We start from the raw sequence: 17321 nt of genomic DNA, 5'->3' as shown, positions 1-17321 counted from the left end.
TTTTGCCAAGATTATTCTATTAATGAGTGATATTTGGCTAGAAAAGATGGGGATAAGGTAGGCAAGGGAGAGTGTCTCAAAGGAGAGTTGAAGGAAGACTTGTGTATCTCAAAAGAGTAGGGCAAGGAATGATGACCATAAGATGGGGTTAAATGAAGCAGTGGGCATAATATGGGACCTGAGAGTGTACAGATACATCACTAAAGAGGGAAGAGTTTGTCCCAAAGACAATGGTAAAGGTTTTGTGGTATGCTTAAGTATTAGTTGGTGTGTGGAGAATTAGTTGAATTTATTGCAGAGAGATACAGGAGGATGTTAAAGATGGTCAGAGTAATTAAGAGGGATGTATAGAACTGGTTTTGGATGATGCCTGAGGAGATGTGCGTTACCACAGACAATGGGAAAACTCTAGCATAAAAATCAACTTAAGGAACCATGTAAATCATAAAGTCGTGAGGCAAGTTATGCCACTGAGAACTGCTATGAATATGGGCTTATAAGGAAGTCCACAGAGAAAAGGATATGTGTTTTGAAAAATATTTTATAGTTACCTTTCAATTAGGCATGTAAAAACATAATCATTATACAAAAATCACATAGTTCCTCAATAGTCACATTGCCCTAGGACAGGAAATATTAAGCTTTTGCATGTTTCTATAGTATACATATACACACACACTAAAAGAACACAAACTGGGAATACATTTTAAAAATAGAGTTGGAATTTTTTGCTATGTATATCACTTTTTAAAAGATAACCAGTTTATCAAAAATTAATTTCTACATTATGTAATACAACTTTACAACATTTAAATGATTACATGGTCTAGAGAAACACAGCTCAATGTTTTCATTAAATATATATTTGGCTCAACCGTGTTTGCATTTTAAATTGAATATTAACGTGTGAAATATTTCCAGTCACATTGACATTTGAATAATAGGCTCACTGAGATGATCTAAATGATAGTTTTTCCCTCTTTTTCCAAAGGTGTATGAGCTATGTTAGGGTAGGTTTACTATGGTAAGTATAATACATCACAACATTAGCATAGAAAGTGAAAGCCCCTTATAAATAATTATAAATCTGAGGGGAGGGTGTACCTGTTTTCTTCCCAACAAAACACCTCAGTCATTCTATACAGGGAACACTATAATTTAAGGTTTCTTTCAACTCTTAATCCTTGCTCAAGCTATTGCTAAAATGTCCCGCCTCCAAATCCTGTTCTACCTAATTTTAATGAAATAGAAAGACTTTTCTTCCACTATACTCTACTGAGCACTGACAGCAGCACAGACTCCTTTTAAGTGCTTTATAGATCAAGAAAAGACTCGTCTATTTGCAAGCTTGATTCAAGGTCAATGTGAACAGTGTTTCTAGCAGACAATGTTTTCTATTCAGAGATATAAAGCTCTCATTTAGTTCAGATCTGTAGCTGAGAGACAGTGTTTACAGCTTCATTTGTCCCTTAAGCTCTTACACCTTTCCAAAAGAGAATAACTTAATAGTAAGTGGGTATTTGAGTATACAAAGACTGAAATATCATTTCTTCAAATGCTACCTGATTCAGCATGTTAGGCTTTAAGTGCAACCGAAGGACACCCAACTCAAAGTCACTCTTGTCAAAGCCTTTCCTAACTCACGTTTGGATAATATGAGATGTAATCGCCTATGATGCACAAGTGATTGATAAACCAGTTTTGGTGGAATGCACAAGAACTGTTTGGACATTGTGGTTTTCTTAAATGAAAGGATAAGGGAATATGTGGTCTTAATAGGGAATAAAGTATGCTCGGCCTATTTGCGATGCTTCGGTGTACCGAACACGGTGTTAAGTTTGGTGTTCATAAATTTCTAATCTGGAATAAGAGGTTGAATGTATTTTGAAAACTTAAACTTGTTGTAGCTGAACATGTTTAACTAGTTAATAAGAAACATCAAAAAGACAAAACCCTGAGGTCAAGGGTCATTTTTTTTGTAAAGCGATTATATGCTGTTTAAATGGGTTGTTCGGGTCTGTCTATAACATAAGTTTAATAACCTAGCTCAAATGCAGATTTCTAATTTTCAATTAACATAGGAATAATTTCGTTTGCTAAAATAAAATAAATGAATGAATGACAAGTCTGAGACATGAGATGTTCTAGGTAGAACTTTTTAAAAGTCCAAATTTCAAAAAATCATGTGGCAACTGTATAGCTCAAGCTTTAAGTATTAACTTTTAACCTTTGACCTTACAGATTTTAACCAATGAAATGTCTCTTTAAACTTTAAAGGAAACAATGATAACGAGCGCCTGGCGATTGCTAGACAGCGAATTCCATATCGACTTGGTCGAGTAGTTGATGAATGGCTACTCGACAAAGGTAAAAACATTGATTAAAACTTCAAATAAAACAATAATTTGAACATAACCAAGTAGTACTTCATTGTAACACTAATAAACATAAAAAATAAATTTTCCGTAAAACTAAATTAAAAACAAATTTAAAACAGTAAAATGTAGATAGTAATATTTGCATACCTTGTATAATAATTTCTATACATTTTTAGAAGTACCAACGGTTTAATAATCTTACCCAGTTAACTTAAGGTTAAAGGGACTGTTAAATATAATCCACTAACTCAATCTATGAAGGTACTCAGAGAAAGCATTAACCAAAATGATAAATCGTTTATAGATTATATCCATGTTCCAGCCTCTAAATTATTAACTAAAACATATGTAGTTCGGATATCTTTATCATGGTCCTGAAAAAAAAAACTCTTTGTTTAAACTCTAGGAATCTTAAATAGTGGGCAATATGAATTGCCAGTCAAAATGAAGTCCCTTTAACGTTTGGAAGCTTCTGAGACCATTTGGGAACAAACCTAATTAAAACTGAACTTCAAGTTGTGTGCATGCTTTATGAGCAGAGGGAACTCTGCTCACCCTGGAGTCTCCATTTGATGATAATGGTACTGTTGCTAGGACTGTTTGATGGAAATGTGCCATGATTTCTCCATTGGTTTGTGTATCATTCCTGAAGCCGCTTTTTACATCTGAAGCTACTTTTTTTTTTTTTCATTTTATTTTGTTCTGTTTTGATAGACTTGCTGAAAGCCAATCAGAAAAATATTTTGGAACTTTTTTTTGACTCTGACAAGCTCAATATAAACCATTCGTTTCCTTTCAGTGTGAATGCCGGAAAATAGAATAATTGAGATAACAATGGATTATTGCCTTCCAAAAAATAAACTTTTCTAAAGAATAGCATATAGAGTTGTATGGGCATTATGTGAATTATGAAATTTTTTACAATAAAATTTAAAATTAGGCTTTAGCTCCTACAGATTAGTTTACCTCAGAGGTGATTTTAGGATAACAAATATTTGAAATGTTAGATATATCATACTTTTTAAATTTAGCAATTTAAATTTGAGAGACCAACAATAAGCTCTTGAGGCAAAGGAAAAGGGGATCCATTAAAAACTGATTTGTCATATATATGTTTGATTGGTCTTTTAGCAAAAGCACTACATTTATAATATGTTGAAAATTTATAAGTATTTGCCAGTAATTATGCATTTCATGGACACCTCATTTCTAAGCAATGAATTATGAGTCAAATGCCTCTCTTATAGTTTATTGCTCTCATTATCCACCCCATAAAAGATCTGTTTTTATCATCCTTTGTAGAATGTAGAGTTCACAATCAACATTTTTGCATGTATGTAATATTATTTTTACAGGGCGTCAGCTCACAATCTTCAATAGCCAAGCCACCATAATAATTGGCGGGAAAGAACAGGGCCAGCCCTTCCAGGGCCAGCTCTCTGGGCTTTACTACAATGGCTTGAAAGTTCTGAATATGGCAGCAGAGAATGATGCCAACATCGCCATAGTGGGAAATGTGAGGCTGGTTGGTGAAGTGCCTTCCTCTATGACAACTGAGTCGACAGCCACTGCCATGCAGTCCGAGATGTCCACCTCAATCATGGAGACCACCACAACCCTGGCTACCAGCACAGCGAGAAGAGGAAAGCCCCCCACGAAAGAGCCTGTCAGCCAGGTGAGCATGCATGCCATCCTTTGATTCTGGATCTATACTCACAAAAGTGGCCTTTTCTGCGCGGGTGTCTTTTCCAAACAGGATTTTGTTTCTGATCTTGTGTGCACGCCTCTCTTGGAAACTGTATATGTGGTCCGTCTTCTATGAATATGAGTTGTGTGGGTGTTGTTGAGGAGAAGTCTGTACACACACACACACACACACACACACAGGCTCTGTATTGGTTTGGTAGTTACTAGCTCAATTTGACAGCCTTGGTTTAGCACATACTGATGGGGGAGGATCTGCAATTTATGCAGAAACTTTAATTTCAAGGTTAACAAACAAGTAAATTAATGGCATATTTGAAAAGCTTTGTTTATTTAAGCTTAGCCTTTCATCAAAATAAAAGAAGTGAGGTGTGTGGATTTCATGATGAATGATGAGCCTATTTTCTGCTTATGAGGTTGTCTCATTGGGTTGTCTGAGGGTGAAGATGAGGTATACTACCAAAAAACTGTCTTGAATGAAGTTATTTTGTATTATATGTAATGAATTAATGATGTAATTAAACAGAATTCACGTTAACAAGTTTATTTCGAAATTCTGCATCTGCAACTTTTGAAAATAGAATTATTAAATGTGACGTTGGTAGAGTTGGTAAGTTTATAAAATCATTGGCAGAATTCCTACTGATCGCCTAGATAATGTGTTGATTTCATCATTGGCATTCCAGCAGAGAGCAGTGATAAAGACTTATTAAATGCCATTGATGCTGTGGAAATGCTGTTAAATTATATGAGATCCTTATTGATATTTGTAGGTTTTGCACATATCCAGTTGTTAATTCTTTCAGAATTTCATGGTTTTTTTTGTTGGTTTTTTTTTTTTTTTTTTTTTTTTTTTGTGGTTCAAGATTGGTGGCTTCATTTTGGTTTTAATAATGAATGCCTTTTATAGTTACCATATAATGATTTTTCAAATATATGATCCTTACTTACCTAGGAAACTGTATTTCAAAGGAGAATCTAATGACAATGATTATTTTAAAACCTACTTTGGGATCAGGCGTTTAAAAGAGATCATCAAATTTAGAAAGAAAACACTAGATAGCGAGCTCTGTGTGTGTTAGTACTCTATCATTTTGTTAATATGTGCTTCAAAGGAAAAAATGTGTGATTTTTTTACTTTGAATAATACGGAATGATATGAAATGAATAAGAAAGAAAAAAACCTAAGTACTTAATCAGGTGAAGAAGAAAATTGACCAATTGAAATATAAATCCATAATGTGGTACAGTGCTATATTGTATGTTTTAAATAATATAAAGTCATTTTTATCTCATTTGGATTTTCTTCCTTATTTGCATCTGGCTAGTAAGTAAAGAGGGCTGTCTCATATGACACACTCCATTATGTATTTATTGATAACTATCTACATGGACAGAATGTACTCTGGGCATGTGGACATAAGCAAATGTTGCTACATCATGACATTAATTTTGGTAGGAATATTTACTTTGAAGAGCATTGTGTTGTTAGTTATCTGTACTGTGTTTAGATTGATGATATTTTTGATGATACAGCACTCGGCTCCTTGGATAAAGACTTATGACTTTAGACAGACTCATGCCTGGTCATGCTGCTGGGTAGTCTTTACTTGCACTTCATTTAAAAGTTCTTGTTCAGTTGATAGTGACCAACTTGCCAAGGTGAATCTGAAATAGGAAAAATTAAATGTAAAAGAATTAATAAAATATTTCCTTTTCATAAAAGAGTTCCTGAGAAAGTATTCAAGTGTATTATTTGGGGTTGGAAATGTTTCTGTAAATACATTTAAGGTAGTTCAGTATTTTTATTACTAAGCCTGTATCATTGTTAATTAATTAAGTAGCCAAAATTCCTACATAAACTTGCAGGTGTTTCAAAAGAAGGAACAATGGCAACCATTATTTTAATCTAATTTATCAAATAACATCTGCTGTTTATAACAAAATTTAAATGTGCACATCACTCTTTGATTTAAAAGACAAATATATAGTCAGCAGCATTTTATAAAATTAATTAATCCGAAGAGAAAAGGCTTAAGTACTTGTTAATTACCAGGGAGGACTCTTTCATGCTATTCCAAGTTCAAGGGCAGGAGTGGTTTCTAGAAGTAAAGAATCTAATTAGTGATTACCTGGCTCATTTGAGGAGATATTGAGTTAAATCAAAAACTACTGTCTTCATTTAAAAGTAGATATTTTAAATCTTTAAAATTTTCACAGAGCAATAACAACAACTAAATAATTTGTATTAATATATTACAGACCAACTGTTACTGATATTCAGTGGGAGCAACATCTCATATTTAGAAATATTTTTGAAATACTTTTATAACCACATGTGTATGATTTAAGGTAACAATTAAGCATACACTATGTAGGAAGGAAAATCACTCTGAAAGAAAACAAATGATTTTAGTGATAGGATAATTTGTTTCAATTTTTCATCTCAGAATTTAATTTTGAATTGCCCTATAAATACAAAGACATTACTGATAGATGGATGATATATAGAGAGATGATAGATAAATAGATGATATATAGATATAGTGTTTGATAAAAATTATACAAGTATCTTAAAATTTTAATAATGAGTGATTTGTAATACAAATTCCAACTCTGAAAACTTTGCCTACTTTTGAAAGGTTAGGTGAAACATCTGTCCTTAAACTTTGTCCATAGTGACCACATCTGTTTGCTTTGATCCAGTCCCCCACTAAATTGTGTACCAAAGGGGTCATTCCATTTTTCTAAAGCCACACTGCACTGTTTTTTTCAATCAAAGCGTATTTTCTTCCGTGATAACACTGAGCCACTTATGTGACAATGAGGTAGCTAGAGGTAGTGGCATGTTTTAGAACTGTGGGAACAGATTTTTGGTCCACCAGAATTAAATTGGATTCATTTCAAATAGATGATATGACATTTGTTCAGGTATCCTGCAGGGCAAGGAATGGGTGAGAAATGCATTTCAGGTTTCACAGAGTCAGTGAATAGAGGAGTGCTCAGAATATCATCTACAAAACCCCATCTATTCTTACTTATAAGTAGATATGCTTTAAGAGATAAAAAGAAAGAGTTTTTTTCTTCTGAGTGATGATAAGTTCTCATATTAGTTTCTTAACCTTATATGATTTAGACTAATAAAATAGTACAGATGACTATGACTTTTTTTAAAAAAAAGTATGTAACAGGACAATGTTGATACCTTCTATAGGGGTTGTATAATATTTATGTATTTTGTTTTACTGGAATACTTACATCAAAATATCTCTCACCAACTTTCTGAAAGCCTATTCTCACAAAAGAAAAAAAAAATTAGCACAATTCATTCTTAGAACATAGAGAGCCATTTGGTCCTGGAGACTGCCATGCAAAAATTTTACATGCTATTGCTGTGTTCTGTTCAGAATAACTTCTGCATGGATCTTTGTGTAAATGACCAAAAGGAAAACATCCAAGCATCTTAACCTTTTTCTGATTTTTTAATTAACTTATTTATTTATTGCTAATGTGTGATTTCCTTGAAGATTAATATTATGACCTTTTTCCCTGGAATATTACTTGGTATTACTTAAATGTTCTTGGAATATTCATTGGTATTTTCTGTTCTTCCCTTCAAAATTATTTTATAAACTATATGAAGAACAGATAATTTGGAACCTTAGTGATTTTTTTCTTATAGAAAATGTGGTATAATAGAAATAGCATATCAAATCAGAGACTGCTTTTTTTTGGTTTTTTTTTTTTTTTTTTTTGGTTTTTTGAGACAGGGTTTCTCTGTGTAGCTTTGTGCCTTTCCTGGATCTCGCTTTGTAGACCAGGCTGGCCTCGAACTCACAAAGATCCGCCTGGCTCTGCCTCCCAAGTGCTGGGATTAAAGGCATGTGCCACCACCGCCCGGCCAGAGACTGCATTTTATTTTGAACACAAGCAGCCACACTGTCCTGTGATTTGAAAGACTGATTAACCTTCCCTCATGTTGGCGTTTTCAGCACTCTGTAATAAATGAGTCACTAGGAGTCTTTGGAGCTCTTCTCAGTTTTTAATTTTAATTGACTCTAGTCTTGATGTGCTTAATTAGTTCCTCTCATCATTATTTAACAAAGCATGGATTTACCCCTTTCTTTTTGAAAGGACAGCCACACATCCCAGTTGCCACTAAGAACTCCCGTGTTTACCTGTTACTTTATATAATTAGTAAGAGTAGCTCTTTTTGATTCTCAGAAACTTTTATTTCTGTATATAAACTGTATTGTACTGTGCTTTTCTCATATATATATATAAACTTACCTTGGCAAGAGAATCATACTTCCTAATAGTAAATATTGAACCTCATTCTATATGTGCATAGCTTAAGCTGGCTGTCGTATCTTGATTTGATTTTTAGAATCCATGACCTTTTCATTTTATTTCAAAAATAAAATCTTGAGAAAGTAAAGAAAACAATGCTTTGAGAGATTTTGGTTTGGTTTCTTTTTTGCTGGAGGAGTGTATTTCAAACAATTTAGAAAGTATTACGGATGGAGACAGATTCACTCCATTTGGATAGACTGTCTTGGAGCCGTTCTTAGGTGAGCCGTTCTTAGGCTCCAGGGTGAGTTTTTTCCAGGTGAAGTTAGTACATCTACTCAAGGCAAAGGACTGCTAAGAGCTGAAGTCTTAGTTGTCAGAGAAGTGCGCACTTCACATCTGTCACTGACACTTACCACTCATTCAAGTTCTTATGAAAAGAAAGCCAATTAGTGTTCAAGTGGGGAGAAATGTTTAATGTCTTGCATACTGCTATTGCTTCTGTGAAGCTTCTAGCTATTCATGAAAAATGAATACTATTTGTTTGAAAACTATAAGCACATATTTCCATGAAAAATATCTAGAGTTAACAAAATACATTTTGTAACTCCCAAGAACAAAATTTTATTTTTATTAAAAATATTAATTAACCTTTGCTGTGGCTTCATTATTAAAAAATAACAGTGTTGCTTATAATTATGCATGTTCCTGATAACCATTTTGCATTTTTAGACTACTGGTGGCATAAATAATTAATTTTAGCTTTCTAACCCAATCGTTCTGCTGAATTCCCTTAAATTAATGTACAATTTTACAACAGGCTTTAGTGCATGTTTGAAAAAACACACTCGGGTAGAGATTTTAAAGGATATACAAAGCCATGTTCTCTGAAACTAATGGTGCCTGTTGAGAAAAGTATAATTCATCATAATTCATTTTTTTAATTGTCAGTAAGCAGTTGCTATGTGGAAGGTGTTTTTCTCTCTCCTTGCAGGCTAGCCAAAGTATCAAAGGTGCACATTTTAAAAAGTTTTATTTTAAGACCACTATGTATAGTGCATAACCTTTGGAGTCTGGATGTTTGAATGGATGAAAAGCTATTCCACTGGGATATGCAAGCATAGTCTTGAGATATCTTCTGATAAGGCTGGACCTAGGCAATATATGAAGTCATTCATAAGCTTACTAACTCAACATAACACATTTGCACAATAGTTACAGATACTAGTCTAGGCATTGGAAATCCAGCATTACACAAAATTCGAGTTTCTTGCATCAAACTTGCATTGTAGTTGAGGAAGATGAACAGCAAACAAACAAGCAAATGAATACTACCCATGGGATGTCAGGTGCTATAGAGGAAAATTATTGGAGAGTCCTGAGTGAATTCCTGTGGTTGTAGAAGCCAAAAAAGAAATGGAAATTCTTTTGAATAAATGAGTTTAAGTGATTGTTGATGAAAGCGTCAGTTATCAAAGAACACTTGCATGTTAATGTTAAGACATACCCTGAGATCCAGAGCCCTGCACCTTCTCTGGATTGTTCCAATGGCGGCAAATTGCTCAGTTGAGGACCTAGACGCCAGGGGAAGTAACAAAAGAGACACCAAGATACACTCTGTCTACTCGCAGCCTGTGTCCTCTGACTTCTAAGTATCTTAATTAAGTCAGAAGTGTAACCCAATCCTAGGGTATGTGTGCATCTGAGGATGAGACAGAAGTTAAAGAGGTGTGGTATTATATTATTCCTTCCCACCTGTGGGAAATAGAGGCAGTTGGAAGCTGCATAGCTCAGTGCTGGTTACCTCCTCCTCCTCCTCCTTCTTTTGATGGCATTTTTAAAAATATATTTATTTAATTTTTTTTCATTTTACATACCAACCACTGTACCCCCTCTCTCTCCTCCTCCTACTCCCCCCATCTCCCTCATCGCAGCCCCATTCACTCCTCATATGGCTGTCTTCTTTTCTAAGTATTTTAAGGAGAATTTTTTCTTTGCCCTTACACGTGATTTCATCTTAAAACCCAGTTTTATCTATCTATCTATCTATCTATCTATCTATCTATCTATCTATCTATCTACCTATCTATCCATCTATCTATATCTATCTGCCTATATATTTATCATCTATATCTATCTGCCATCTATCATCTCTATTTGCTTATCATTTATCTTCTATATCTATTTATCATCTATCTATTATCCATCATCTATCTATCTGCTACCTATCTAGTTATCTTCTATATCTATCTATCTATCTATCTATCTATCTATCTATCTATCTATCTATCTATCTATCTATCTGCCTATCTATCTGCCTATTTATCTTATCTTATCTATTTCTATCATCTATCCATCCATCCATCATCTATCTGTCATCTATCCGTCTGTCATCTATCATCTATTTATCTATCTATCATCTATCTAGTTATCTAGCTATTTTCTATCTGCCTGCCTGCCTGTTTATCTGTCTGTCTATCTGCCTATCATCTATCATCTATTTATTTGTTTGGGAGGAAGGTGCTGGGGATAATACACCATGTGCCAGGCAAACATTCCACCACTGAACTTATTTCATTGCCTTTTAAAACATTTATCTGCGATAAACAAATACAATTCATAAATTATAATACCTGATAAAATTTTGATAGTATTTAAAGTGAATATAATTGACATTTAGTTCTTACTCTAATAAATAAACAGCCAGCCTTGCCTCCTTTAATTTTTAGCCATAATTAATGTAGATTTTACCCACATATCAAATTAATTTTTTGAAAATGCAAACATAAGTACATCATTTCCCACACTAAGCCATCCAAGCATATAAAGGGCAGATTCCTGACAACATTATTCATAGCCTGCTTCTTGTTTGCATCCTGAATGGTTCATTTCTGCCTTCTGTCAAGATCCTACTGCACTATGACAATGACCTGCAGAAGTCATACCACCTGCCAGTCCCTTCCCTTTGCAGCTCTTCCCCATAGGCTCATTGAGGTCTCATTCTCTGCATGTCCTATGGATAAGTTTTGTGAATTAACATTCCTTTTCACAAGTCTACAAATCATGGTCTCTTTTACTTGCTAACTGATCATAGTACTTGATGCATTGATTTGAATGACTAAATCAGTGAATCAACTAGCATCTCTATCATTCCACATTTGTATTTAAAATCATTTTTCATAAAACAAACATAAAATACCCCATATCAGTCACTTTGAACAGTATCAGATTTTCAACTTGTATCCTATTTCATTAATTGTATTTCCTTTTTGTCTAACATTAACATATTTAAAAAAACAGTGAAATTATCTACAAATATTTATATGGCCCTAAGTGATTTATATGGCCCTTTTCTCATTACTGTGTTATGAAGGCAAAATAGGAGACCTAGTGTCCTTGAAGTCCTGAATTTCCCCTTGGGCTCTGAGCTTTACTAAAGTTTCCTTAAAAACATGGAACACTAGCTAAGTTATGCCTAAGAACCAATCTCTGAAAGTTTATAATTCTTCAGTTCTATGACTCAGTTTCAGAAGGCTGAATTTTGATATTTTGTGGCCATTTTCAACATCATGCTAATTTCATGTTTGCACAGTTCTATAGTTTCTACAAACATATTTTGTGCAGATCAGCAGTCTCTGCAGAACACTAGGCAAATACTACATGCCTGAGTCATAGATTTGGAAATAGAACCCTTAGAAATGTGAGCAGTTTGTCCAAGATCACGCCAAGAAAAACTCTTAGAACCTTGACATGTTGTAGTACTTCCCATGCAGGTCTTCAGGCATTGCTCATAAATACAATTCATGCTGTAGTTGGAGGAAGGGCTCCCAAAGCTCCACCTGTAACTTTAAATCTATTGGAAGTTGGTGGCATTTGGGAGAGGGAACATCATTAGGGCTCTGTGGTGGTAATCTAATTGTACTGAAATATTATTTTGATTGTATGTTAATAAACAAAGTTGTCTGGGGGTCAGAGCTATTAGAGCCATAGCAAGAGTGTGGCGGTGGTGGCACACGCCTTTAATCCCATAAGATCTCTGTGTTCAGGGATATAGCCAGCATTAGAGACATATGCCTTTAAGACCTAGGGGGCTGTACATTCAGACAGTGACGAGGCAGTCATGTGTTTGGGTTTACAACCAATGAGAAGGCAGAACAACATACTATAAAAAAACGAACCGACAGGAAGTAGGTCTCTTTTCGAGAAGCTGGGACAGCAGGAGGAAGGGTGAGATTTTAGCTCTGAGCTCTGACCTCTCGGCTTTCTCCTTTACATTGTTTCTGTGTTTCTTATTTAATAAGACGGTTAGTTACATCATTAGGGCTCCAATGGGTTGTCCCTATTCCAGTGGGTGGCCTTATATCCATGCACTTATGCATAACACTAATAACAATGGCTCTGAAAAATACAGCCATGGATTTTTGGAGGGAGATGTGTTGAGTAGGCTCTAAGAAAAGTTAGAGTGGGGAGGAGGAGACAGATAAGATCAAAGGACATTGTATACGTGTAGGAAAATCTCAGCAAATAAAGATTTTAAATAGAAAAAAATATGGCTTATGCTGGGCACCAAAAAGAATAAGATGATGAACCCCATGATTCCAGGCAGTGTTGCATGTTTTTTGTAAGGAGCAGGATAACATAGGGGTCAAGGATTCCAGTGTGCCATGCCAAATACCAACTTTCCTTACACCAAACACACCATGCTCCTTAACCTCACAACATTCTAACTTCTTGCATATATAATTGACAGATCAACTGCATAAGCTGATTGTCAGGATTACATGACTCAACATAGGATAAGAACCGTATCAAACTGTGGTTATATAAGCAATGTTACTGCCAATAAATGAAATTTTCATATTACTCATCCTAAAATATAAATTAATTAAAATATTTTGGTTAAGTGCCTAGCACATATTATTGCTACTGCATGACAGTAATGTTTGAAAAGTCTTCCTCAGTAAAAACAAGAAATTAAATCATCTTTATAACCTTGACAGCTAGTTTCCTTATTTTTGAAATTAACTGAATTTTGTTTCTGAATCAAAGCCTTGAATGTGTGGAATGTGCAAAGCTAAATTCTCTTTGGATTAAAATGGCATTGTTCCTACAGGAATGTGAGGATGAGAGGTAGGCATAGTAAAGAGTTGCTAATGATGCCAAGGCCTTAGTTACTATTCTACTGCTGTGAAGAGACACTATGACCAAAGGAACTTATAAAATAAAGCATTTTAATTGGGGGCTTACTTACAGTTTCAGAGGGTGAGTCCATGTCCATCATGGTGGGAAGAACAGCAGACAGGCAGGCAGGAATGGCCATAGAGCAGTAAATGAGAGCTTACGTTTTATCCACAACCAGGAGACAGAGAGAGAGACAGAGTATGCCTTGGCCTCCTTTGGGCTTTTGAAATCTCCAGGTCCACACATCCTCCAACAAGGCCACACCTTCATCAACAAGGTCACACCTCCTAATCCTTTTCACCAACTGCAGACCAAGCATTCAAATATATGCACCTATGGGGAGTCATTCTTATTCAGACTACCACACAGAGTGTTGTCATTGACAGTTAGTGTTGGGGGAAGATCTCCAACATGAGATATACAGCAATGTGGGGACACTTGTATGGTGAATCACTGACCACTGATGCCATACACTTCTGAACCCTTCCTTTCTACCTGCCAGCCTCAAGTTACAAAGGACCAAGCATTCTGTAAGTGCCTGGTAACTGGTTCCTAGTTATTAACAGGCAAAGTTATGCCCAGTATAGTACTGGATCTTGAACATATTACTACAGTATGTATCTCAATAGCATATGCTGATTAGGGAGCTAAAAAATTCATGACATGTTCAGGTACAAAACACTTAAAGTCATTCAGCTGTGAGTGAATGAGATTGAGTTTATAGCTCTTGATATAATTTTTTTTTGCATGTTGCACTGGAGAAATAAAATAGAATTAACACATGGCAATAATTTCAGTAAAAGAGGATTGGGAAGTTGGTATCTTCTCTATAACATTTATTCTGTTATAGGACAACATATCCTTTGATTAAATAATATCTAAGGGGAAAGAATATACTTATATATTAATATCTTCGTCTGACTACCACTATAAATAATTTGTACTAATATTTCATAAACTCCTTGTCTTTGAATACATTAATATTCTTACAATAAACGTATTTATTTATTTCCTACACATAATCATCATGAAATGATAATTATCTGAATATGTGCTAATAATGCTCTTATCATTTATGACATGCAAGGCAATTAAACCTTATTCAATTAATTAATGCCAGGATTACTATATAAATGTGTGATCATTTCTGACATGTTTTATCTTCCAGAGGCTTATTACTTAAAATTTTTCCAAGTATTTATATATAAACATCATAAGGCTGTGACCTTAAGAGAAGGGTTAGGTCATTCCCCTGTTTTTATTAGGTATTAACCAAACAAGTTTCACTCTACTTCATCTCTTCTCGGTTTATATAAAGTCCTAAGCTGGTAGGTAGCCCTGGCATTAAGCAATAGGTTTTAACAGTCTGTAGTTAGAAGGATAATTTAAGAAACCAAACAGAAGCTAGTCGCGGTGACACATCTGTGCTATCCAAGCATTAGGAAAGCAAAGATGGGTTGCAAGTTTGAGACTGGCATGGGTTGCATAGTGTTTCTCTGTCTTTCTGTCTCTGTCTCTCTCTCTCAGTCTCTCTCTGTCTCTGTCCCTCTTTCTTTGTCTCTATGTCTCTCTCTCCCTACCTCTATTTCTCTCTGAAAGAAAGAGGAAAGGGGAAAGAAAAATACCAATGTCTGTGTGTGTATGTTTCTTCATCCTAAAATGAGCCTATAAATGTATGCTATTTTTACTTAACATTAATAATTACTGAATAACTTTTGAACAATTCAGTCATACAATACCTTTACCAGGTATGAAAATGCTATTCTTGAGGATGAGATAGGAATAGAATCTAATAAAAAGAACCATTTCCCCTATCTCTTGACTATTAGTGAGTCTATACACAAATTAGAAAATTCTCTGCACCAACAATGGCAAAGCTTTAGAGCATCACAGATTTGGTGTCTATTAACAACGTCACTGATACAATTGAAGCTCAGAGACAAATTTAACAGAGGAAGGTATTTTAATCCCTTTGTAACAACAAGCATATTGGACAATGCACTTCTATTATTGCACTTCACCAGAGTGTTGGCAATGTGCTAGACAGTATCTTGACTATAATCACCCACCTTCTATCCTTGGTGCATTTAAAATCTATGTTATATTTGTACAAAAACATCTTCCATAGAGATGTCATCATCCAGTCTGTACATGCAATAATGGTGGTAGCCACAGCCCCCTTTTCATCCATCTTTAAAGTTTTCTGATGTAGTGGGACATAGATATTCTGGGAGTGCACTGACCTGAATCGCCATCTCTATACATAACATATACAGCACCTTTCAAACTTATAGGTATGGGCTCATCATTGTTGAATACTTATGTATGATAGTGTAAGCCAAGAGTAATGAGGATTCAAATTTATCATGACAGGTTCTATGGGACTATAGGAGAATATCAGATAAACTTGCCAAAATCAAAGCTCTTAGCATGGCATTGGCACATAGTAGACATTCAGGTTTTCTTTCCTCCATGTCTTTCTCTATAGTATGCCATGTCCCTTTTCCTTGTCTTCCTCATCTTTTCACCTTCCTCCTTTCTGTACTGTGATAAGTGCTACTTTAGACACCACATATCAATGATGACTCAAGTACTAAAAAAAGAGATTTGTTTTTTCTGAATTTTGCCAGCACTACCCTAAGATTTGAAAACTATAATATCCCACTCTGGATGCCTCATGATGTAGCCTGGTGAACCTTATGAGGAGTCTGTACATGCTAAACATGCTGTTTCAATATCTTCAACATCCAGCATTCTGTATGGGGAAATTTGACCCTGGAACACTAAAAAGAAATGAGACATTTTCTGTCCCTCTAACTTACCTTTATCGTCTGTCTCCTGAGTGGGTCTCAAAGGAGTTGTGTAAACACCTAGAAAATTATGTTGTGTTTTTGTGTCCACAATTCAAAGGGAGTATAAATTTGTTTGCAAAGAGAAAATATCCATATTCTACTTAAAGAGAATTTCTGAGGGTTTCTGATAATACCTGAGAGATGAAAAAGATTCATCAAAATTCTGACAAATTCTGGCAGAGGCCTTACCTAACATGCACAGAACCCTGAGTTCCATCCCCAGCCCTGCCTAGAAGAGCAAGAATAGAAATGATACACACCTACAATCTCAGCACTGAGGAGGTACAGACAGGGGTATCAAAAATCCAAGGTCAGTCTCAGCTACCTAGTGAGAGGGACTAGCCTGAGCTACATGAGACCCTGTCTGTAGCTAGAGTTTTCCTGCCTTGCCCACAGTCAGGACAAATCTTTGTCACCTGCCAGTCCCACAGCTGCTCAGACCCAACCAAGTAAACACAGAGACTTATATTGCTTACACACTGTATGGCCATGGCAGGCTTCTTACTATCTGTTCTTATAGCTTAAATTAATCCATTTCCACAAATCTATACCCTGCCATGCGGCTTGTGGCTTACCAGCATCTTTTCATGCTACTTGTCCTGGCGGCGGTGGCAGTGACTCCTCTGTCTTCTTGTTCTTTTATTTCTCCTCTCTGTTAGTCCCATCTATACTTCCTGCCTAGCCACGGGCCAATCAGTGTTTTATTTATTGACCAATCAGTGCACCATATTTGCCATACAGACCATCCCACAGCACAGCCAAGTGCAGACCATCTCAGACACCTGCACTCAGGCCCGTGGTCCTGATCATCCTCTATGCGGACCTGCTGTGTAAAGCCACGAGGAACCCGAGAATGGGCTCCCACAGGACATACAGAACATCCCACAGCACCTGTCTCCAAAACTAACAAGCAAAA

The 17321-nt window shown here is 35.4% G+C and overlaps 1 protein-coding gene across 36 annotated transcripts in view; it reads left to right on the top strand.

Annotated features, from left to right (window-relative positions):
- Nrxn1 (neurexin 1) overlaps positions 1-17321 on the top strand; it is a 1071743-nt gene that overhangs the window by 932476 nt on the left and 121946 nt on the right. For 23 of the 36 annotated variants that reach the window (XM_076559341.1, XM_076559345.1, XM_076559340.1 and 20 more), the window contains 2 exons: positions 2278-2367; positions 3734-4053. In XM_076559341.1, coding sequence (XP_076415456.1) covers positions 2278-2367; positions 3734-4053 — 410 coding nt within the window. The remainder of the gene's footprint in view (positions 1-2277; positions 2368-3733; positions 4054-17321) is intronic. The other 13 variants (XM_076559352.1, XM_042267516.2, XM_076559350.1 and 10 more) reach the window with 1 other exon arrangement.

This window comes from Peromyscus maniculatus, chromosome 22, assembly GCF_049852395.1.
Source record: "Peromyscus maniculatus bairdii isolate BWxNUB_F1_BW_parent chromosome 22, HU_Pman_BW_mat_3.1, whole genome shotgun sequence".
NCBI classification, from domain to species: domain Eukaryota; kingdom Metazoa; phylum Chordata; class Mammalia; order Rodentia; family Cricetidae; genus Peromyscus; species Peromyscus maniculatus.
Note: the sequence above shows the minus strand (reverse complement) of the source record. Positions and strands in the feature narration are given on the sequence as shown.